Source organism: Lonchura striata, chromosome 4 (genome assembly GCF_046129695.1).
Source record: "Lonchura striata isolate bLonStr1 chromosome 4, bLonStr1.mat, whole genome shotgun sequence".
Taxonomy (NCBI): domain Eukaryota; kingdom Metazoa; phylum Chordata; class Aves; order Passeriformes; family Estrildidae; genus Lonchura; species Lonchura striata.
This window is the reverse complement of record NC_134606.1, coordinates 22,299,551-22,323,633: the sequence shown is the minus strand read 5'-3', so window position 1 is coordinate 22,323,633 and position 24,083 is coordinate 22,299,551. Positions and strand designations below refer to the sequence as shown.

Genomic DNA, 24,083 nt, shown 5'->3' with positions numbered 1-24,083 from the left:
CCGGGCAGGGCGGCAGCGGCCCCGCTGCCAAGGCGCTGCAGCGCGGGCAAGGCGTCGAGAGTGGCTCCGGCAGCGACCGGCGGGAGCCCGCCGACTGCGCCATCGCTGGGCCTGATGGCTGACGGGCTGGGCAACAGCTCCGCTCCCGGTGGGTCGCTGCGGCCTCGGTCCTTCGCCGCGGTGGGACGCTCCAATCCGCGACCCCCTCGTTCCCCGCCGGCGGCCCTTGTACAGCTGCGCGGTCTGACCTCGCTGGGCAGTACGGCCTCGCTCGCCGCTCGGATGTCGAGGCTGAGCCCGCTGCTTCTGCCGGGGCCCGACGCGGTTTCCTCGGGGTCCCCGGCGCTCTAACCTCCGCAGGGAACGAGGGAGGAGAGCGGCAAGGAGAGGCGCGTTCCCCTCCGCCCCGGCAGCCCGGGGGAGCGGGCTGGGAAGAGGTCGCGGTGAAGTTTCTCCCGCCTGCAGCGCGGCTCGGCCGGGCGCTGCCCGGCTCGGGCGGGCGCTGCTCGGCTCGGGCGGGCGCTGCCCGGCTCGGGCGGGCGCTGCTCGGGCGGGCGCTGCCCGGCTCGGGCGGGCTGCGGGTGCCCGCAGCGACAGCCCGGTGCTTGCAGCCGGCCTGGGGATGTGGGACAGCACGGCCAGGAGTGGCGAGGGGGATAAAAAAATCCAACCGAAAACTATAAGGAGCTGTACGAGCTCGAGTCTGACAACTCCTCGTAGTTGATTCACTTTAACTGGAATCTGATGATAAGATAGAAGTGCATGAAAGCATTGTTTTATGCTTACTTGTGAGGTTAAGCTTGGCTTAGTGTTTAGGTTTTGGAAATGAAAAGTTGACTGTAACCCTTGGGAACTCTGAAGAGCCCTTGCACACATACAGTCTGCAGAGGAAGTTAGTCTAAAATGACATTTTTTTAATGTCTAACCACAACTATTGTGCTACTAATAATCTCTAAACCAAATTTGTTGCCTGTGTAGTCTGAAGTGTGCTTTTTTTGTGCATTGTCTATGATGCTCAAACACTTTTATTAAAAATTGATGTTCATTTCCACTTTCAGCTTGATCAGCTGTATTATCTTTGAGTGGTATGACATAAGTAACAGTGTACCAGCTTGTTTGAGAGTAAATTTTCAACTTAGTGGACATGGTTAAAATGGCCAAACTTACTAGCAAAGAATAAATCCAGAAATGTTTCTTGTCTTTCTGACATTACTTTTCTATATTTATATATTACTTGGTGCAGGCAAGCTGCTTCAGGAGAGTGGAAAAAACTAAGTACCGCTAGGTGCCCTGAATTTCAGATTTATGTTGCCTCGTGGCTGCTATCTGAGGACATGAGGTTTTCTATGCAAACTATGAGGAGGATGGATATATATATATACTTTTTTTTTTTTTTTTTTTTTTTTTTTTTTTTTTTTTGTTAACAGATAAAAACCAGTTTGCTCTTTGGCTGTTACTTCACGGAATTACTGCGTGTTTATACATGCTGTCATTACTACACAGTTTACCTAGCAGTGGTATATTGAAGAGGCTGTAAACAGATGTTTTAATAAATGAAAGGATGTGTATATGTAGGTTTATACTGACTTTTTACGAATGTTTATACTCAGGATTGCTTTATTGAACTTGAAGTCGGGTGGAGAATTCTTGGTATGCTGTGTGCATTTGTAGATTTAATAAACAGCAGCAATTTAGTCAGGTGTCTAGGTGAATAGGGTTGTACTTATGCAGGCTAAAAATTGGCAAGTCTAGCAAGAGAGGCAAAAGCTATGAAAGAATTTTCTTCTCAGAGTTTTCCAAGTGCTTTCTGCAGTATCTTGAGATCACAATGTACCTCTTCCCATAAGAGATGCTTTGGTTTGGGTTAAAATTGATTTTTGACTCGTGTAAACGAGTGAGGATTGTTGTTAGCTTGCATAAATTCATTGATACAATGTGCTTGATGACATTGATTTAGTGTTGCTCACTAGATGCTGATTGTACTTATAAATTTAACCAATGATATGCAATAGTACTAAATAGGTGATGTGTCCAGGAAGGATTTTATTTAATTGCTTTTTAACAGCTATACTGGTGAAATGTGCTTTATTTAATGTACCGTAGCTGTTTGCAGAGTGTGTTGTATTTGAAAGCTGAAGTTTGAGGAACAATTTTCCAGCAGAAATACAAATGTAATGCATCGGTTCCGTGTATTTTTGCCGTGGGAGTTATATGCTGCTCAAGTAGTGACTGGAGCAATTACACCATAAGCACTGCAATTTAGTACTGGTAAACAGTGAACCATAAGCTTTTTGTCTCTGTGTTAATGCAGCATTATCAACCACATACTGTGTTGCACAGTGAATGTTCTAAATCTTACTTCCCTTTAAATTTAATTTTTTCCCTTTCTCAGCAAGACAAAACTGCTCTATATACTGTTATTTTTTTCTCACTGAATTCTAAATAATGTCAGATGCCTTCATGGTGTGGTGACTTACGATTGTCTAGGGTTGGTCTTCCCTGTTGGTTCTTCACAAGCTCTCTCTGGCTGTGAGAGAATTGCAATGCTTGCTGCAATTATTTCAGCACTCAAAATCGTTGAGTCTTATATGCTTTATACAGTAATACTTCTAGCTATATATATTATATATATTTATATATATATATATATATATATTATATATATTTATATATATATATATAATATATATTTATATATTAGCTGTGAGTAGGACCTACCTTACATTGCAGGCATCTCCTTTCTGAATCCCCACCCTACCCTCGGGCTTTCAAAGAAGCCAGTTGAAAACTTTCTACAATTTACTGAATGTGTTGGTAGAGTGTATAATTCAGAAAAGATTAGCATTAGTAAAGATCTTGTCAAGGTGGAGACTTGCATCTCAGAGTAGAAAGCTCTCTTTCCAGACCTCCTGCAAAGTTTGCCTATAGTCAGATTTTTTGTAGTGACTTTGGTGAGCCAGAGATTTTGTCTCTAATGTAAGAACGCCTAGCAGGCTCTGGCCTGAGTTACCCTGAAAAGCTTGGTGTTTTGTGGTTGTGAACACAATGTTGGGTACCATGGATGCTGTTTGGTGTCTCAGGTCATGCCTGAGACTTGCTGCCTGGATCTTACTGTTGGTGTTCACTAAGTAGGTGCATTTAGAATGAGCTTTAGAGGAAACTTGGCTGATCCTTCTGCTCACTTCCTTGAGATACTGCTTTTGACAAATCTGATGAAAGCTTTGAAGTCTGTTCTTAACAGAAATTCTTAAGCAGCCCTGCTTAACCTCTAAGGCAGTTGGCATTGTGTTATTAGTTGTCAGTACGTTCCTTCATCATGTGGCTTCCTTTTTGTCATCTCACTTCCTGCTTATTTCACTTCTGGTTGTAGGTCCTGATTACTACAAGGAAGCTAGAAGTTAAGTGGAATTCACAAATGTGTTGAATGTTCTCCTCGATGATAGCTGGCTTTCCTTTGTTACTCACTTTAAGCATATTCCCCGAAGTACAATTTCCTTGAACAATAGACAAAGCAGGTGGTAGGGAATAGGTTTTCTTCAGTTAAGAGTTTTTTTTTTCTCTAGAAAATAAACTTTTTTTAACCTCTTCTTTACTGACTTTTATAGTTTGTGTGCTCTCTTCTGTAGCTACCACCTGACTAGTAAGGCAGAGAAGTCCTAATGTTTCCTAATTATTTTTTTGTGTGTGTGTTTTGGGCAGTGGTATATTTTGTCTTGTGATTTAAATTGCTAGTAATTTCATCTGCATAGCTTTGCAAAAGCAATTTAACTGTAGTGTCCAGAATAGATAAATACTATTTGAATCAGATAATTTGTAAAAAGTATATCTATTTTGAAGTGCATCAAACTCTTGTTAAATTTATTATTGGTAAAATAAAGATGTGTATTAAATGGACACATGATTACCATCAGATTAAATGATTTACCTAAATTATTTCCCTGCTAAGCACCTGAATTAAGAATCTAAAAAAAAAAAATTAAATTTTACTTGATAATAGAAACCTCTACTGCATCTCTAATAGAATGCTGTATCTCTGAGTAAGTTGAAGGTACTGAATGAAAGAATACAACTGATTTAGAACTTCTTTTCTTTTGAGGAAATATCCACCACAAACTGGCATTGAATTGATGTCACTAAAATTCAAGCTTTTCAAGTACAGTTAATTTCTTAAATTCTTGAGATTGAGGTATTTAGTGTGTATTTAGGAAATTGAGCTAATAAACAAGGAGTTTTTATTTTTATGCCTGAATTTGAAAGCATGTAATTTAACATAAAAGAAGTTTTACGTTAAAGAATACTTAAAAGGAATGCTGTAAGTGAAGGAGCAGTCTGATCTAGTGAAGGTGTCCTAGCCAATGGTGTCAGGTTGGGATTACATTGTCCTTAAAGTCCTTTCCAATCCAAATCATTCTATGATCCATCCACCTTTGATATCTGTCCTGGAGGTAGGAAGTGTTGTTAGTGTTTAATGTAGTTCAAAATACACTTCCTCTAGAGCCAGGAGAGGATGAAGCACTAAGTATCATCATCAGGTGTCTCTTGCAGGGGGAGCTGGGTTCACAGGCTGCCTGACCATTTCTCCTTGTGGCATTGCCACAGAAAAATTAAGCAAAGCTTTTAGCAGCAGTGTGTAGGTCTGTGTGGTGAATTGATCCTTGAGTGATCCAGGTATGAAAGTAGAAGACAAAGCACCAGAAAAGCCCCAAAAAGAACCAAAACCCACCTATGCAAACAATATTCTCTCTGATTAATTTAAACCATAAGTGATGTCCCCTTTTTCTGCAGATGGGTAGACTGGCCTGACTGGTGAGGAGGGGGAGAAATGCCTAAGCTGATATTGCTACTGAGGCATGTTTTCCAGCTGTGCTTAGCTTAGATATTTGAGCAGATAACATGCCATACCATAATATTTCATTTGTGTTGTACTTAAATAGGTTATATGTAATAATATTTAATTTGTTTAAATATTAATTAGCATTAAGGCCAACAATAGTTTGTATACTGTGAGATTGATATCTGTGTTTCATTTTAATGTCTAAAAGCAGGAAATATGATCCTGTTAAACTTCATGGACAAGAAAATAGTGAATATATATGTACTCATTTTTAGCAGATAGATTGCTCAAATAACCAAATTCTTAACATGTAAACAAACCTTTTTAAGAGGCACGCCATAAAAGGTAAATGGCTTGGGCATAATGGGCAAAATCCAGAGTCACTAAATAGGATTTTTTACCAGTAGAGCAGAGAGAAGATTGCATTGTTGTTTATGAATCATTTCTCTAAATTAAACAATGTAAAAATAAGGGGAATGTGCTTAAAGTAATCAGATGGGTGTAGATCCTACCTAGATTTAGTATAGGAGATTTAGGAAAACAGTGCATTATTTTAATGCTGAGTTGTATATTGCTAATATAAGAACTAAACTGTTTTGATCTTGGTTATTAAAAAGATTTGTTTTTCAAGAAACTGAGTTGTACTTTGGGCAAGATAGGATTAAGATTAAATATTTTTAGAAATTTCTCATGCATTTTATGAAAAATTTGTCCATACCATGTAAAAATTGCAATTTAATGAAGCATAAAATATTTTTCCACTTATCTGCTAACTTTTTTCCTCTTATATTCTGTTTCCTGAAGGTGCTGTAATTTGTCTTGAGCAATTGCTGGGGTGGAAGAACACTACCTTTGTGTCTGAGTAACAGTAATTAGAGCCAAAAGACTTGTCTGAGGTTGACTATCTTTATATTTTACATCTTAGGTAAGGATGAAGTAAGGGCAGGCAATGTTCAACTGCAGTACTTGGAATATATTCATTTTTAAGCAAATGAGTACATGGGATCTGAATTAGTAGCATGAATGCAATTTATTTTTTACAGCTTAAGCATCACTAAGTGTGCTGAATATCGCTTCTAAACAATTTCATTTAGATCACATCTTCAAATAAGTTTCATATGTAGACTGACAAACAATGACTGCTGTATAAAAATGCCAGGACAGCAAACCACTGAAACAAATCAGTTCTTTTAATGATTGTCTCAAGTCAAGGAAGATTGCTATGGCCTGATTGAAACCATTGAGAAGCACCATCATGCATCACAAGACTGAGGTGAACTGTCAACAGTTTGATAGAAGCATAATGTGCCTCTGGGGAAAGGGAATAGGGAATGTGCAATGGATGCTGTAGCTGTGACTTGGGATGTAAAATGTACTGCTTGTTTAAGTCCTCAAGGCTTGGCTTTGCATTATGATATAATTGCTAAGGGTTTTGAGGGCAGACTGTGTAGGGTGTTTGATAATTAAAGCTGTGTCCTTTGCTCTGCTTGTAAGGTTATGCAGCACCAAGTACTGGATTCAGCTAAGTTAATTTCTTTGAGGATATTTTTGCATTGATTTTCATGAATTTTTGTGTCTGAACAAAAAATGAATGGCATCAAGCAGTTTCTGGACTTTGTGTAAATAACGTGTTTTTTATATATATGTTATTGATACAATGTTTTACTAGTAATATTTGTTTCTTGTTGAATTTTAGGTATCTAATTACAACCAAAGAAAAGTGGCTATTTACATAGGCCTATGTAAATAATCTGGTATGTTGAAGTATCCATGTTCATTTAATGAATTTTTAAATGAAAAAAATAGTTCTAAGTATGTTTTCCTTCACAGTTCAAAACCTCTGTAAACCTTAACCCTATTAATAGACTAATCTATGTTACAGAGTATTCAGTTGATAAATTATAATTTTTTCAACATTCTTCTGCCAGTAAGAAAAGTGCCAGTATAGGCACAATTCTCCTTTTGAAGGAAGTATAGGCACAATTTGCTTTTTTGGAGGGTGGCGATGGTGTTAAATATTATCTGTTTTCAGTGGCTGTGTCAAGCTGACGGCATTTCAAGTTGATGATTTAAAAATAATTGTGTTGGACATTATACTTTCTTTTAATAGAATACTGAGGATTGGAGGGAACCTTAAAGATTGCTCAGTCCCAGCCCTCCTTGAACTACCTCCCACTAGACCAGGTTGCTCAAGGCCTGGCCTTGAATACTGCCCTCACATTTAAACATTTTGTGCACATAATTAATGCTACTTTTCTTTCGAACATGCTCTGAACCTGTGGCTCCATGTTACTACAATTACTCTGGGATGTTTGTTCTAGATGTACTTGTCTATCCTTGTTCATTGTTTTTCCCGACTTCAGCATATGTAGTCAGTGGATTGTCTTAACAGAGGAGTTTGCCAAACCTCAGGCTATACTGATTCAGTAAAATGACTGCTTAAAAACTAAAGGCTTTTTGTGTCCTTGTTTCTTGAAACCTGGTTATCTCAATAATCCAGTTAAAAACTGTTTTCAGGATTACAGTCTGTCAGGAGCACAGTGAGTGGGGTACCAGAGAACTGAATGGGAAGGGACCTCCTGAAGCCACTTTGGATCTGGAGGAATTGCAGTGAACTGTGACATGGAAAGCCTGAGGCATGGACCTCTAGCCATGCTAAAAGGCCCCCTTGCCCTCTGGTGGGAATTGCCTGCCATAGTTATGGAGAAAACAGATACTTGTTTGAGCAGTCCGTACCACTCTTGCCACAAAGAGAGGCAGAAAACCCAGAAAGTTGAGTTGAATAAATTTTATGACCCTTCCACAAAATAGCTTGACAAGTTAGTGGATGTTGATAGTAGGGAGGTGTTTCCCATTCGTTCTTAAAATTAAAGTGCAATAAAATCCAAAGTATCTGCCTGTTGTTGTCTTATATTTGAATATAAAAGGTGCTTTTTTTTTAATACCCTTAAGAGCTTGTGATGTGTACTGTTTCAGTTGGATTTTCTAGATTCTGAGATGTTGTAGTCATACAGGTAATACTTCTCTGGTGTGATGGCTTTTCTCTTGCCTAGTAAATAAAACTACTTTTGTGAATTAACTGGAGTATTTTATGGCTGTTGCTACCTGATGAGTTAGGGAAAAAATACATTTTGGTATATTAAAGCATGAATTATAATTATAATGGGTGCATTAATTACAAATTCTTAGAATCCGGGTAAATCCAAGTGGCAAAAATTGCATGTAAGATCAGTTTTCTCAGTTACATGATTGTATCCTTTACCTTTCCTGTCTTTTGTTTCCTTGCAGTATAAAACAACTGCAACCTTAAAGTGTTAGATTGTAGATATTTTTCAATTGTCCTTCTCAGGCATATGTTAAAGCTTCTGAAGGTTATGTGTTGATAAATTCTGCATAAAGTCATCTGTAGGATTGAAAAGTGAATAGCTTCTTAGAAGTGAATAGCTTAAAAGTGAATAGCTTTCTCTTTTGGTTTTGAGAACAAACTAGACCATCTGTTTTTGTCCAAAGCAAATATCCTGAGATTCTGCTTTAACAATTCGTTTTGAGATGTGTTCAGTAATTTGTTTGCACTTCTTTCAATTTTTCTGCATTTCTCCTATTTCCTAGGAAATTATTTTAGCAAAACGCTTAATACATTTTTTTTCTTGGTGCTAATTGGGGTTTATCAGTTGTTATTTCAAATAATTTTCATTGTTTTCACTTTAAGCAAGTCTTGTGTATTTCATACTACCCAACTGACAATTTGAGACTGTTGTGAAAAATTCAGAAATATTTTAAAATGAAAGGTTTACTGTTTCTAGAGGAATAAAGAAAACTAGGGTAAATACCAAACTTCTCTTTGTTGTCTATCACCTTATTGGTGTTTCTCAATGCAATGTAGTTATGCAGCCAGTGCAAGAGATGTTTGTGGAATAACGCACCTTCTGCAAATTTTTGGAGGCTTCAATATTTTTGTTTTTGAAAGGAAAGGATTATTATTCTAGAGATATGTTGTTGTGAAAGTGTCCCTGTCATGTAAATGGTTTTTTGCTGACTATTCTATTCTTGAGCCAGTTTGATGAATGGAATAATTGTGAATTTCTTTGTCCATTTCAATACAAGTAGATGGGAAATATCTTGAAATAGATGGATAAAAAACAAACACTTCCTTGTTGTCGTTATTTCCTACTCCAGAAAATTGTGTTCAGCTGGAGTGGAGGAGAAGAATAGAAGGTAGAAATGCAGGTTTGGGATAATAATGTGCAAACTTTTATTGTATAGGGTGGGTAATATGTATAAGCTCTAAGGATTTGCAAAGGTTTTGAGTATGCAACATGTAATTTTGGATTTATCTGAGCTGTTGAACTTTTTACACTTTGATATGGGAGAAGGTACTGTGGTTTTAGTTTCTTTGTGTATATTGGACCTAAAAGTGTATTAATATAGAAGAGATTGTCCAGAACTCTGGAACATTCATCATCTGGATGGAGCTCACCTGCAAAACCTGATCTAATCAGTGCTGCTTTTAGCAGCATTTGGACTTTTGGACTGATGAACTTCAAGTGTCCCTTCTAATGCAAATATTCTATACTTTTGATAGATCAGAATCCCACTTTATAACATAGAGTTTACATCTGTCAAATTCAGAACTTAAATGAAACAAAAGTGTGTAATTGTGGATATAGCGTGTGACAATGCTTCTGCCTTAATTCTTTGCAAGCAAAAATAATTTTTTCATGTCCTGTTTCAAGTCTAAATACAAAATCATTTCCGATCTCAGACAAACAAAAAATGAGCCCACTTTATTCTGATGAGTAGAGAGTGGATGCTCTTTCTTTTGAGAATTCGCACTGTAAAAAATAAAAATCAAGGCTATTTCTTTCACACCTGATAATTTTTCTATGCAAGGGTCAATATTAAATCCTGTATTTGCTCTCATATTAGGGAAAGATCCACATTTTATTGGTAATTTTACATGAACTTTGGACTGGAGGAATGGTATAGCATTTTCCTCACTGATGAGAACAAGGAGCAATGGTAGTGTTACTCTTCTGTGAAATATGTGAGCCCTCTATTTGAGATAACAAGCCTGTCAGGCTACAATATGGTTGGTTCTTCGCTGTTATATTGAAGAAATATCACACAGGGTTTTTGGATGTTAGATGTTTGTAATTGTTTGATGAAGAGGGATTATCTGCTGTTTCTGGTGTAAGTTCTCAGCCAGCAGAGTATGTGTTTTTCTCATCATTGCAGAAGGTACTGTGGGGATTTGGCCATGCTTGTAATTTTCTGAATTCTTTCAAGAGATTTACAGTGTATAGTGATACATTTGTTTATTGATTTACATAGATGGAGAGGTTCCGTGGGTTTTGCCAAGCCATGGCTTACAGACAACTACTTTGACAACTAAAATGGATGGCAATGATGGCAAGGCTGAACACCTAGAGTATATTGCCTTTGCTTTGGTTCCTGTTTTCTTCATCATGGGTCTCGTGGGGATCCTTATCTGCCATATCCTTAAGAAAAAAGGATACCGTTGTACAACAGAAGCTGAAGAACTAGAAGAAGAAAAAATTGATGAAAAAATAGGTAATCAAGTCTAATAAAAAAATTCCTATTTCTGTACATTGCTACTAGTATGAAATCATTTATTGTGAGTCTTCTGTCATTTCTGTGTCTATATTTGACATCAAAGCAGTATTAAGAACAGTATTTTTCTTAAGACATGTCACTTGGGATTTGATCTCTTCCAGTCAAATCCAGGCGACTTCCGCTTTTCCCATGCAAGTCTGCTAACATTAAGTAAGAGCTTACAGAGGGATCAGAGTATCCCTGTATTTGTTTGTAGCTCCACAGATGGAGTCACCAGATCATTTTTCTGCATTCTACATGCTGTTAACAACAAAGTATTGGTGTACGTAGTGCTAGCTGAGAAGTGGCAAAAAGCTTCAATTTAAAGCTTAAATCTCAGTTTTGTGTTTTGTAATCTTAATTTGTTCCTGTTGTGCTGTCATTCTCTTCTTCCTGCTCTTTATAAAACCAAACCCTTGGACTGAGTATCTTTATTCTGTTTTATGTAATGATGCTTTTAATTTTTCCTTAAAGATGCCTTTGTTTTTATCCTAACATTTGTTTATTTATGCTCTTATTTTTATTGTTCCTTATTCCCATCTATTCTTACTTGAGGAAAAAAAAGGGTGTTACCAGGTGGGAAGGCCTGTAGTAACATGGTATAGCATTTATAAAATGTAAGTAAGAGCAAAAGTCACTTGTAAATACTCTTCTTCCTTTCTCCCAATTAATTTCTTACAGTAGGTTAATGAGTGCGGATTACAGTGGCTCTGTGGTAAGGGTAGACCCATGTGGTGCAGTAATGATGTGTCAGTGTTTTCTTAAGCATTAACTGCCTGGGGCAGCTGTGCAGTGAGTGGAGCTATCCGATCTGTTTGTTCCCCTGACTGGAGCAGGAGTGGTAGTGAAACAAGGACATCCCCTTTGTCTCGTGGCAGGAAGGAGCTGCCTCTAAGTGACATTGCAAAGTTGCAGGTACTAAGATGAAGTGTGGGCACAGAGGTCAGGAAGTGCCTAATTTACTACGTAAACAGTCTAGCCTATCAAACTTGCCTCAACCCCGTTTTTTTTAAGTAAAGCATTATAACAATTACTAGGGAAGGGCACAGCTTTGCCTCTTCATTGTTTTAGTTCCCTAGTTGATCTTTTTCAGTCTTTGCAGATTATTACAGGGGAGCTTTTAATGTTAATGGGTGCATTCTGATTCAAAAGTTTTCAGTTTTTTTAAAATGAATCAATTGTTATGTCCTTATAAATGTAGTGAAAATCTTAAATTGAATCCCCCTCGTACTAAAAGCCTGTAGTACCTTAGAATAGTGATGTGAGACAGTTTAACATTCTGGGTTTTTTTTTCCCTCCCTGTTGTTAGGATTAGAAATACCGCTCTCTTATTTGTTTCCTCCTTACTAGTTAGAGAAGGAATTTTGAAGTATGTTTGTGAAAACACTGAGCTAAATTAATTCTTAGCTGAATTTGTTTGGGCTAATGTACAGATGATAAACTTGTGTTCATAGTTTTTACTGAATAAGGATGATAAAAGTCTTACCTAAGCTTTCCCTCCATAGTGACAACCGATCTTACCTCTTTTTAAAAGTGTAGTTTCTTTTGGTGTGTGTTCTGTCTTGGTTGTGACTTTTTATCATTATTTATTTTTAAAATAGTTCAGTTCTTGATTCATAAGGCCAGAATACTGACAACATATTTATTTCTTTGCACAGAAATGAATGAAACTATACATGAGAATAGTGACACTGTGGGACAAATTGTTAACTACATCATGAAAAATGAAGGTATAGTATTGTGCCATTGAAGTTAGCAGCCCTTGGTGATGGTGTTCTATAACAATTTTTTTTTCAGATAGTCTTATGTATGGTATGTTCACGTGGTTTCATTTAATAACCAATTTGTTCATTCTTAGCTCTTTGAAATTGTCTTTACAAGGCAGTTACTTCAAGGACAATAGGGAAGTTTCTTGCTTATTTGAAAATTGTTTTGTATGGTAAATTCAGGTCATGCATTTCCAGATATTTTAACTGTTTAGGTATTTGGGTCTTTTTGATTCAGCCTTTTGCTTTGTTTGTGAAGCAAAAGCTCAATGTTGCTTTCTTAATGGCAGTATTTAAAGCCTGTGGAAATTTTATGTTTTGACTAGATTAAACTTCTTGTCCTGAAGTGATTCTTGCAGCTCTTGTCTGATGAGAGGCTTGTGCATAACTGAGACAATTGGGTATATAGCACTGACGTTGAATTCTGTACATTTTATCTGCATGTGTCTGCAAAGTAAAGGATAAAGAGGAAGATGTGGCTGAGAAAACAAAATCATAGTTAAGCACCCCGTGGTATGCTTAGTAGTTCAGAATGTAGGAAGAAATGTTTAGGAGACTGGGTGTTTTTATAGGACAAGAGCCTTCAGCCTTTTGATTTTACATTTGTATAAATCAAAGTTCTGATCATTGAACTGGCTTTGAATTACATCTGAATGAAAACTAGTCCTCTGGAAAAGCAATGGTTTTGGGTTTGCATGTGGAGATTTTTGGGTTTTGTTGTTTGGGTTTTTTTAGACTTTGAGCTTGTGTATTTTTCCTTGAGATTGAGATTAGGTAATTCATGTGTTTTGATAGGAAATGAGCAGTTGGTAGTTTTTGGCTGATAATGAATTTGCATTTTGTAGGGCTCTCTTAAATTGATGTTTTTAATCTGAAATTGGGTTAAATATGTGAGGTGTTACAGAGATCTTGTTCAAGAATTTTGTGTAGATGGCTGCATTTCATGGCTTGCATTGGGGTGGAACTTTGAGTGCAATATGAACTGCAATTTCAGTAGTTTATGGTAATCATGCCATAGAATTAGCTTCTTTTCCCTGCAGTTTTCTTTTGTGATTTTTTTGGAGATACGTAATGCAATCATCTTTCTTTTAAATTAAATTTCTTTGAGGAACTTTAATTTTGTTTTTTTTTTTTTTTCTGAAGTTAGAACCGTTCACTTTTGAAGAGTTCTGTTTATTCTCATTGCAGCAAATGCTGATGTATTAAAGGCCATGGTAGCAGATAGCAGTGTCTTTGAACCTGAAAGGTAATTACTCCTCATTTTAATGCATGTTTCCTGAGGCAACTAAAAGCATATGCTTTCAAAGGACTTTGTTTCCTGAACACTTCTAAGACTACATTGCTTGCTTGAGTTACCAGCTAAGAGGATAATACTTCGATTTTCCATTTTGTTTGAGTCCTTAAATTTTAACATATACCCTGGGTTAGTGACTGGCTCTTCTGGTTATGGTTTAGGTGCATGATACAGTTTTACTGCACTTTGGGCTAAAGATTTACAGATGCTGCAAATACTGGTTTACTTAGGGGTGAAGTTATGTACAAGGTGGCTTAGTCCAAAGCTACTGTGGCTTCAAAGAAGAGAACAGCATTAACTTCATTTGTATATGTGCTTACTTACAAGACATCTTTTTCTGTGTCTGCTTTTGGTTTACCTTTTTTTTAATAATTTTGATAATAGACATTGGTTGATGTACCTCTTAAGAGTTTTCACTGCACACCTGTTCAGATAATTATGTAGAGAAAGCATCTCTGCTTTGGGTGCATTGTATGTGTAAAAAAACCTGTAGGTGCATCATATGTGTAAAAGTGCTTGTATCTGTACATGAGTACTTTTAGCTATATCTAGATTCTCAATACTCTTCACATATAACCTTGTGTTCTTATTCAAGGCAGAGGAGATAGAAGTTCAAATAGTTTTGTCACCTATAAAAGAAGTAGGAGTATATAGTTTCAGCAAAACAGAGTTAAGTAAACAACAATTAAACACCTATTCTAATGGTGAGAGGCTTGGTTATTGAAAAAAACCTTGACTTTCCAAAGGGATTTCTTCTCAAGTATAAATATTTTTAAATATCTATGGTTCTGTAGAGATATTTATTTGAATTTTTTGCATAGGCATGTGTAATGTTATCTTGGACATTTTGGTCTAGGAGGGAAAATGATTGCTGTTGCAGAATCTGACAGATATTCCTGAAGGTTTTCTAATCAAGTAGAAATCCTCTGTATTTCTTTGCAAGTTCAAGCACTATGAAACTTCCTAATTATAGAAATAGTTATGGCTGAGTAAAATCTACACATCTCTCTTGAAGCCATTAGTTCTGTCTTTGCTTCAGGTATTGAAGTAGTTTTATTTGCTTTAATAGCATTTTCTTACATATTTGGAGACCAAATAAATATTTCTTGTCAATATTTTTATTTTGAAAATAAGCATCCAAGTAACTCCCAGTCTTCTCTGGCATGTTTTACTTCTTTAATTTGTTCTTTCTGTTCCCCTTTGGAGTCTCTGCAGTTTGTTTGTATTTCTTGAAACAACATTTCAAAACCTGCATGTTAGGATCAGATCTGGCATGATTAATGCTGAGTAATGTAAATTTAGGTTCACAAGTTACACTTCTGTTATTTCCACTGTTTTGTCCTTTTTAAGCAAAAACATTGTTAATGATTCATGTTCAGCTCATGAGCCTCTTTTTCTGAAGAATGGTCATATTGTCTTGTTGCTCTTAAATATAGGTTTAGGTAAAGGCTTTCTGATAAAACACTGAGAATTTGTGTTGTCCTTACTGCAATACATCCAGTACTTTTAGTAAGATTTGTGTATGTGTCAGTGTCTTTCGTATGCATGTTGTCTTCTCATCCTAATTTCTTATCTTGATCTCTACAGTTGCTATGGGTGACCCAAAGTCTATGGGTATTTTAGCTATTCTATTCTGTTACCCAGTGAACTGTTTAAAGCACTGAATATTACCAGGACAAAAAAAAAAAAACATATTTTGTATGTCTCTGCAGTTTCACAGCAACTTACAGATATTATTTTCTGTATGTGTTTAATTTTTTTACAAGGTCTGCTGCCTTACTCTACAGTTATTTCACCTTTCATGATCTCTCACCTGTTACAAGACAATGTTAAAATTGATGCAAAAGTGCAAAGAAAAGTACAACTGGTTTCTCTCTATGATACCTGTTTGTTTTTCTGTTTTTGAGGAAAATCAGATTGATTTGATTAGTTAATCTCAAATGCCTTTTGGATGTTGTACTGCTTTTTCTTTCTAGGTACTTAACATTTAATTTTTTTCCCTTGAAACTGAATGGTGTTGTTTCCTCTAGTCATTGTGGTACACATTTTAGTTTTGCCTCTTTTCAATATTGTGGGACTGTGTTCTTCTCAGAGTTCCTTGAGATCCTGTAACAATTCTGAAATACTTTCTATAGTTTTCCAAGGTAGTTTATTTGTGAGTGTAATCAGCTTATTAAATGTCTTCATCAGTATAACTCCATGTAACTTGTTCTCTTCTATTCAGGCTGATTTTTCTCCCCTCTTAATTACTTTTTGTGTTAGTTACCTTAACCATATGACTGCAGCTGAATTAGTTTGTGAAAGTGATTCTAATTGCAAGAATATACTATTGGAGGGAACTGTAAGCCAGACATCCTCCAAAATAAATGTTTCCTGTAAAAACTAGTTATTCATTAGACATAACTGAAGGTTGGATTTAATACCTTTTCCTTTTTAAGAAATAGCATTTTAAATTTTCTTTATTTCTTTTTCCTACAGCCCATTATCTCCTACCTCTCCTGAGAGTCCAGTGAGTCCAGGGACTCCTTTGTCACCAGGTGTTGTTCCATTCAGACACAGCTGCAAAGCCCATCACTTCCATACTGTTGGAGGAGTGGTGGAGAAGGATGTTTGTACTCGCTGTAGTCACAAACGATGGCACCTTATAAAGCCCGCTCAAAAATCTAAAGAGAACAGAAGAAGTCGTATTGGAGAAGTTACAGTCCTTTCTGTGGGAAGGTAAGGCTTAGGTCATTTTGTTGTATACTTTTATGAGAATGCTACAGTGGCCAGTGTTGGATCAGATATGTACTGATTCTGCTCTGTTTATAAGGTCAGTGATTTTTTTTTTTTTTTTTAACAACCCTGTTACTATTAGACTAAAGTTATTTCTGGAAGAAGTAAATGTGATTTTCTTTTTTTTTTAAGAACTATGTAAAAAGATGGAGATTTACTGTGGGTGTAAATTTAAAGCTGTTGCTCATTTGATACAGACTAAAAAGAAGCAAGAATTGCACACTAATAAATGTCTCTTTCTGAATTTGGTATTTGTCAAGTAAGTGTAAGGCTACAGAAACTGCTTCATTCTCTTAGTTATTTTTAATGCCTACCTTAGACTGTAGTTGTCTTTGAAAATTACTATTCTAAGAAGTAGTATGCAGTCTGTGGATTCTGCTTCAAAACACAAGCAAGTGTGATTCAGTAGTAGTGAGTACTAGAAATATATGTAGGTGATAGGAAGGAAAATGCTCTGAAGTGAAGCAGCATCCACGTAGGTGTCTGCTCTGACATCTTGTTCTTGGGACCTGGAAATGTGTTTCTGCTATGCTGTTGCTCCTGAGAATGATCTAACTCATATGTGGGGAAATACAAGTGCACTTTCTTTTGCTCATCTCAGATTTCGAGTCACAAAAGTGGATCACAAATCAAACTCCAAAGAGAGGAAGAGCTTGATGTCCGTTAGTGGCGTGGAGAGTGTCAATGGTGAGATGCCTGCCACGCCTGCCAAACAGGATGTGAGCGAAGCACCTGCCACGCCTGCCAAACAGGAGGTGCAAGAGAGGAGAAGCTCAGAGTAAAGGCAGGTATCACACATTTGAACATTTGGAATTCATACTGAAAGTGTTACGTTGTGAAATATGTAAAGGTAATCAGTACAGTTGAAAATGCATCAGTTCTGTGTGAAAACTCATCTTTCAATTTCAAAATTCTCTACATAAGTCTGCAAAAATTACATGTGGCCACTCAGTTAATCCTAAATTAGGAAAGGCTTTTTTTCTCTGCTGAATTCTTATCTTAATTGTTTATTCAGACTTTGTAATTAGAGTAGGTGTTGAAATAACTTTTGTGGGTGTGGCATCAATATTCCAATAGATAAAATGTTTGCATATAAATTTTTTGGAATGGCTCAGATTTTGTGGCAATCTGTTTATTGTCCAAAACAAACAAGTTATGGTGACAGTTGTATTACTGGAATAACTACAGTTATTCAATAACTACAGCTGCTTTCTTATGCTTGCTGCTTTGTACTGCATGCTTGTATAAGATGATTGCTTACTAGATACTTCTCTGATAGATCTGTGGAGCTTTGACTAATAGCAGTGGAGTCACATGAAACTGCTGATCTCACAGGGATCTAACTAAGCCTGGCGGTTGGGGTTTTCTTGTGAGTCATTAAACTTCAGTGAACTGCTTGAGTTACTCTATTGAGCATGTGAAAAACATGCCCAGCATGGTTTTGAAATGCAATCCTCACTGTGTTGTTTTTTTGGTTTTTTTCACAGTTTAGAATATTGGGGGAAAAAAAATCCTGGAAGTTAATATGGTTTGCCTCTATTTGATGATATTCTTATGGATAATATGAAGGGGAAAGGTGATTTTAAACAAATGTGATTCAAAATTAAGACTTGACCCTTTAGGAAGAAGGGTGGAAGGGAAGAAGGTGACATATTAAAGGTATTGAGCTTGAAGCAAGTGAGCAAAGTGCACAGTGCCAAACTCTCTGTAATCTGAGAGAGAGGATAAAATTATGTTGTGTCAAACCCTTGGTAACCTCAAATGGAAGAGGGAAATGCACAAGAGAAAACTGTCTGTTTCAAAAAGCAACAAGACTCAAATGCCCTTGAGTATCTTGAGGTTAAAATAGAGAGCTAGTATGTAGTGGGGTACTTCCTCTGAACCCTTACTGGCAGCACAGGTTTAACTGTTGAACTAAGCAGAATGTATTTGTCTGGCCTCTATGCCTCATCATTAATAACCAGGTTTTTTGAAATACTGCTATAGAGGAAGAGAGACTTGGAGATGTGATATGCTTCCAAATAATAGAAAAGTTACAGAGGGTAATGAGGTAATTTTTTTTTTTCCCCCACAGTAAATGAGAAGACAGTGATAGGCTAAATTGCAAGGAAGTGGAGTTCAGGTTTCAAAAATTAAGAAATTGGAATAATCATCTTTATTCTGGACATTTATAAGACCAAACTTGTCTATGCCAGTGTTTCACTTTTTCATCTGTAGTACAGTTTGGCAAATCACAGGTGTCTAGTGGCTGCTGTTTTACGGTTGCACTGAAATCTTGTGCAGGATCTACAGATGTCAGTGAAAGGCAAACAGTACTCTTATTTTCTGATTCAGAATAATGTCCTTGTGTTCAAGGTTTTTTATGTTGATGTGGTTTCTATTTCTTCCCTTTTTAAAAATCAATATTAGCTAAATGCAATAGGAGATAACATCTTCCTTCACTAGATTGGCATTTCCATGCCCAGCTAATTGTTTTGTTAGTTCTGTGACTATTTTTATTTATTTTCTGTATCTCTAGTGGGAGATAGAGAAATCTTATCAGATTATTCATAATATGAGTTTTCGTTTTTACTTGAAGGCAAGCTTCTCTTTAAGCATGAGAAATAGAAAGAATAGGGCATATATGAAAATAAATTTCAGTGCACTTTGATTAAAGAACCCCATCATTTTGAAATCACTCAAAATGTTTTGTAGTCTGGTTTTCTCTCTAATTTGTTCTTTCCTCTCCTAAATAGGAAAGCAGTAAATTCCCTGTAATTACCTAAAAGTTCTATAAATTTAAACCATTGCTACTTTAATTTTAAAATGAACTGTTCTCTAGAGAGATATGATAGTAAAGCTATAAAAAAAATTGTCCATCTGTGGCAGCTTTTTATTATAGAACCTCCCCTTAGGATTAGAGTTTTGCCCCTTCTGAAAACAAATGTTCTAATAGCAGAGAAATGGTTCAGCAGAATATTTTAATGGTCTCTCTAGTCCAACAGAGCTATTTTGTAAATCATCTGGGAAACTAGCCAGGTCTTGTTGATTTACACTACAAAAAATAAACAGATCTTGCTTGTAAAAGGGTATGATGCTATTCCCTAGCATGGTTCTAGATCAGTTTTTCTCTACTGTCATGAGAAGTTGTTCACATGTAAACAGGTAGTAGTTAAACTTTTACTTCAGCTACTTATTTCAGACTTCTAATAAATTATTGTAGCCCAGTCTACTGAAACTTAATAAATAAACAGCATTTGAGACTTTTGAGCCATTAGTCAATACATTTCTGATTAAAGATTATAGTGTGGGGGAATTTGACTCAGATCTTCAGGGAGAAGGCAGACATAAAGGTATGTTTAATTGGTTCCAGAAAAGGTTTTTCTGTCATTCAGAGGCAGTAGATTTGTGGCTGACTTTAACCCCTGTTACTGAGAGTTCCTGTATGAGGTGTAATTCCTGAGTTGGACAGTACCTCAATGAAATAGCATTGCTGATTGCCTGCATTCACTGCTACTCTCAAGTCCAGGGCTTTTTTTCCCCTAAACTGACTTGTTCTGAAGTTACCTCTACAGTGTTTCAGCTTATCTAGTGTCTTGCTGGCTGCATCATTGAAAGTTGTAGCATGTCTTCTCTATGTCTTCAAGGTCCATGTTCTCAGCAGACTCCATTTCGTCAGTTAATGTTATTTCAAATATGCTTAATGGCACATAAAATCAGTAGTAGATGCACAGCTGAAGTCAAAACTTTGAGTTGAGCTCTTGGACATTTTAAGCTACTGGGTAAACAGAAACTGGTACTGGTACACTGAGGCTATGTAACATTTTCCATTTGTAGTGTGTAATACTGTGGTGTGATTTGTCACTTTGTCCATTTGTTTGTCCATGCATTTCAAGAGTACTAGCTCAATTTTTAGTTCCTTTTTATGATTTCACATGCTAAATTTGGAATGCACGGCAATTACTTCATGCCATTGTGGCTTTTTTTTCCATTTTGGAGCACCTGCTAACTTTTTAATTGGTGTGTCCATCTTAAAACTAATTTTGCTATTTAGGTTTATTTTTAGAATTGTTTTCTTCTCTTACAGGTGGATCTTTTTGAAGAAGATTGTCTGCAAGCACTTTGGAGAAAACTGAAAATTCCCAAGAGACGTATACTATTTAGGGAAATGTATTTATGGCAATGTATAATTTTACAAGTTTTGTGATGTCATTCCTGCAAGGTTAAACACTTAATGGTTTTTGACCAGTAAAGTAGTGAGATTTAGGCACTTAAATACTATTGAGCTGTGTGGACATCATAATGAATGGCTTCATCTTGGAAAGAAAACATATGTACAAGTTTTTGGACAGGAAAGGTAAAAAGCTTTATCAAGTCTTAGACTTTTTTTGTACTTAGACAAGCATTTACAAGCTCAATATTAAGAGTAATACAATTACCTCATGGATAAACTGCATTCACCCCAGTAGTCCATATGGATTTTTCTTCTCCTCTTCTGCCCACTCCAAAGTTGACAAGTGTTTGCTGAAGATAAAAGCCAGCCTTTGAAATATGAAATTATTATTTTAATCTAACTGCTTGTAGCTAAGTAAAACATACATAATTATGTCAGCCAAATCTGCATGTGTGCCTTTAATGCATAAGCCCTTGAACTCTGTGCAGGGTACCTCAAAGTAGAGACTGTTCAGTTATATGCAGATGCTAAATTAAATTGTTGTTCCCCAGACCCATACCTCTCCCTTACTACTTGACAAAGACTGAAGAGCATCTTTTTGTGTGCAGTTGGATGAGCTCTTGGTGAGGTTGCTTTCTCAAGGCCTTGTGTTCTCCTGTTTTCTTGTAACTGCTCACTCATATTTGAAGAGTGCCTAATAGTTTTGCTTTTCTTTTGTTGTTCTTACCCACAGGTTCCTTATTAAGGCAACATATATCAAGCCTTAGATAAGGATATGGAATATTGGGCATTAAAAAAATCTATGGAATATATACTAAAGTGTTTCAGAGTGGGTTTATTGGACTGAGGGTAGTTGTATTCATTGGCAGTAAAATCTTAAACCAATGTTACTCCTTTCATATTTTAAGTGTCAGTTAATGCTAAAATTACCATGATATTGTGGTATTAATTTTCTGTATCTACTTATGATCTCAGCTTTGGCCTGTTACTTGTTCTGGGGAGAGAAATCTCTGTAATAACTCAGCAAACTTTTCTATGTAATAGAAGGTCATATCATTTGTTCTGAGTGCCTAAGAATATAAGCTCTAATATAATGCTTTTTAGTAGAGATTGCACTATATTCTGAGAACTGTAACTTAATCTGCTTTATGAACTCAATGAAAAGCAGTGTATGTTTTTGAAATGGATTTATTTTAAATTGATACCTTCAATCTTTTTAATACAAGAGCTCTAAATTGTTTCTCCTTCATATCTGAGAATTGTGTTTCTTCATCGATTTATGTATACAGTGTTAACAATCAGTGTGTACAAAACTACTCTTCTTACTTGTGTATTGGTTACTCCCATGTCTTGTCAGGAAGCATCAAGTTTTTTCACTCTTGCTGCAAGTTTGTGCTGCTGATGGTTTTCTGTGTGTATCCACAAGATACTGACTGGTCCTATCAATAAGTACTTTTCTGTGATGCTATATTTGCCATAAAACCCACCACTGCCCATCCAAACTTTGAAAATAATAAATGTTTTATTGTTCTTTTCAATATGGATATTTTTAGAGATAATTGTCTGTCCTTGAGAACCCAAAATAATGATTTGGCTGGGACTCTTAACTTCAGTGTTTAGCAGTACTCCCTGCTCCCATAAATTTAAAATCAGCTTGTGAAATCTCTTCAATATTGAAGTACAAGGTAAACACCAGCGTCATCTTACATGCACACATTAAGCTTCACATGATTATTTGTATGACGAATATTTCTAGAAGATTTAATTAGTATTGGTTGTAGTAATAAGCTTTCAGTTTTCAAGAGGTTGCTAGCTATGAGTATAAAGTGTTACTGGAAAAAGGGAGCATTGGAGAAAACAGCAGTTTTCAAATAATTTTCAGAAAGAAGATACAAAGTTACAGGCTGTCCCCGAAGCTTCTTCTAAAAAAAGGGCAGTTTGTCTTGATATTATATTTTGATACATGATATGATAGTATGGTGAATAAATGGCAAAAGGATTGAAGAAAGTTTAAACAGTAATACTTTTTTTTTTACTTATTTTAGAAGTAGTTTCTATTTTGATTCCATTGAAAATACGCAGAATAAAAGGGATGGAAAGATGTTGGATATGTAAAATATTGTTTACCTGTATAAAGTAATTATGTAAGGTATTATAAGATCTGATATGTGCAAGAATTGAATTTATGCTACCTAAGTAAGAGAGGATTTAGAAACTGTGCCTGTTTCATTGCCTTTAACACTACACTGCTATTTTGTAAGGGTATGCATATTGCCATATTAGTCTCCTTTTTTAAAGTTTGCTTATCAAATGTATTTTTAACAAAATAGTTTATATACAACTTTTATACTACCAAACAGTAAATAAAAATATTGATTCTTAAGCTTGCTTCTGACTTCCTTAAGCCTTCAATCATTGAGTGAAATTTAATTTTTGCACTATCTAAATGTAAAATGCAGTATTTTTGCTTCTTAAGTTCTTGTTTATGGAGGTAATGAGAAGGTTGGGTTATAGTGTGATGTACTTCAGAGCAGTTTAATTTTCTTCAGAAAGGACAACTGCAAATACTACTTTAGTTTCATATTTAAATGACAATAACAGAAATCTGTGATTCAACCCAAGCTGGTATCTTAAATTTAAAATATCAAGACTTTTAACTTTTTATTATATTTGATACAGAGCTTTTAAAAAATACTCAACATTATTATTAAATTTTTTCATAAGGTAGGGAATGAAAAGTCACAAATGACAGGAAGCTCTTTGCAGTTGTCTCCTCTCAGCCTGTGTCTATCTGTGATACTACAATGCTTAATTTGTTACATTATGTTTTCACAGATGACTGTGATCTGTAAAGGGCACTAAGAATGGGTTTTGCTGTCTGAATAGTGTGAAGGAGCCTTGAAGCAGGCTGTGGCTAGCTGAGATGTGATTATCAGTGTACAATCCTGTTTGCAGGTGTGGGGTTTTTCATTATTTCAGTGCTCCTAGCAGCATCACGTAGGGTCTGTTTTGAGCTCTGTATTTGAATTTCAGAGGTTGATATACAGCTGTAGTTTATATTGAGAATATTAAAAAAACACAAAAAAAATTTAAAAAGTCCTTCCAGGCCTTAATCTTCAGGCAAAATTGAGTCACTGTTGCTGCTGAAGCTTCCAGAAATTCAACACACTATGTGAGTTTTATTTTCAGGCTTTTTTTTTTGTTCTTTTTTTCTTCTACATACAAATTCTGTGTAGTATGTGTAGTACAGTTTTTATTAGACAATATGTACATGCACTGAAATACAAGACGATTGCTGTAGTAAAGTTTGAGAAATTCTGTTATAACTGGACTGACATAGACAAGTCCTCAAAAGAAACAAAGAGTTTTTTTCAAATGGATTTTGTTTTCCTCGCATGGATTAATTCTTGTGTTACTTTTCTTCAATGCAGGCACTTCATTTTTTAGTAAAGAATTATTCCAAAATTCAGTATCTTACCTTATGCTGCTGTAGCAGAATAGTCCAGGGAGCTACTTCTAGTTTAATAAAATCTGATTTTGGTAGTAAATAATATAAAGTCCATGTGGAATGTATTTTTGAAACATGGTAAGGATTAAAGCATTTATTTTACTTCTGAATCTCTTTATTAAAGTCTCAGTTGAAAGCAT

The 24,083-nt window shown here is 36.0% G+C and overlaps 1 protein-coding gene across 1 annotated transcript; it reads left to right on the top strand.

The window, feature by feature from the left end:
• On the top strand, nt 1-24,083 carry RELL1 (RELT like 1). Its single transcript, XM_021533205.2, has 7 exons — nt 1-148; nt 10,166-10,405; nt 12,106-12,177; nt 13,402-13,459; nt 15,986-16,225; nt 16,884-17,066; nt 20,349-24,083. Exons 1-6 carry the CDS (start codon nt 115-117, stop codon nt 17,062-17,064), a joined length of 825 nt encoding a protein of 274 aa, XP_021388880.2. The 5' UTR covers nt 1-114; the 3' UTR covers nt 17,065-17,066; nt 20,349-24,083.

Coding starts and splice junctions, on each gene's coding strand:
- RELL1 (XM_021533205.2), top strand. CDS start 115: ATGGCTGACGGGCTGGGCAACAGCTCCGCTCCCG. Junction 12,178..13,401: donor CTACATCATGAAAAATGAAG/GTATAGTATTGT, acceptor TTCTCATTGCAG/CAAATGCTGATGTATTAAAG. Junction 16,226..16,883: donor ACAGTCCTTTCTGTGGGAAG/GTAAGGCTTAGG, acceptor TGCTCATCTCAG/ATTTCGAGTCACAAAAGTGG.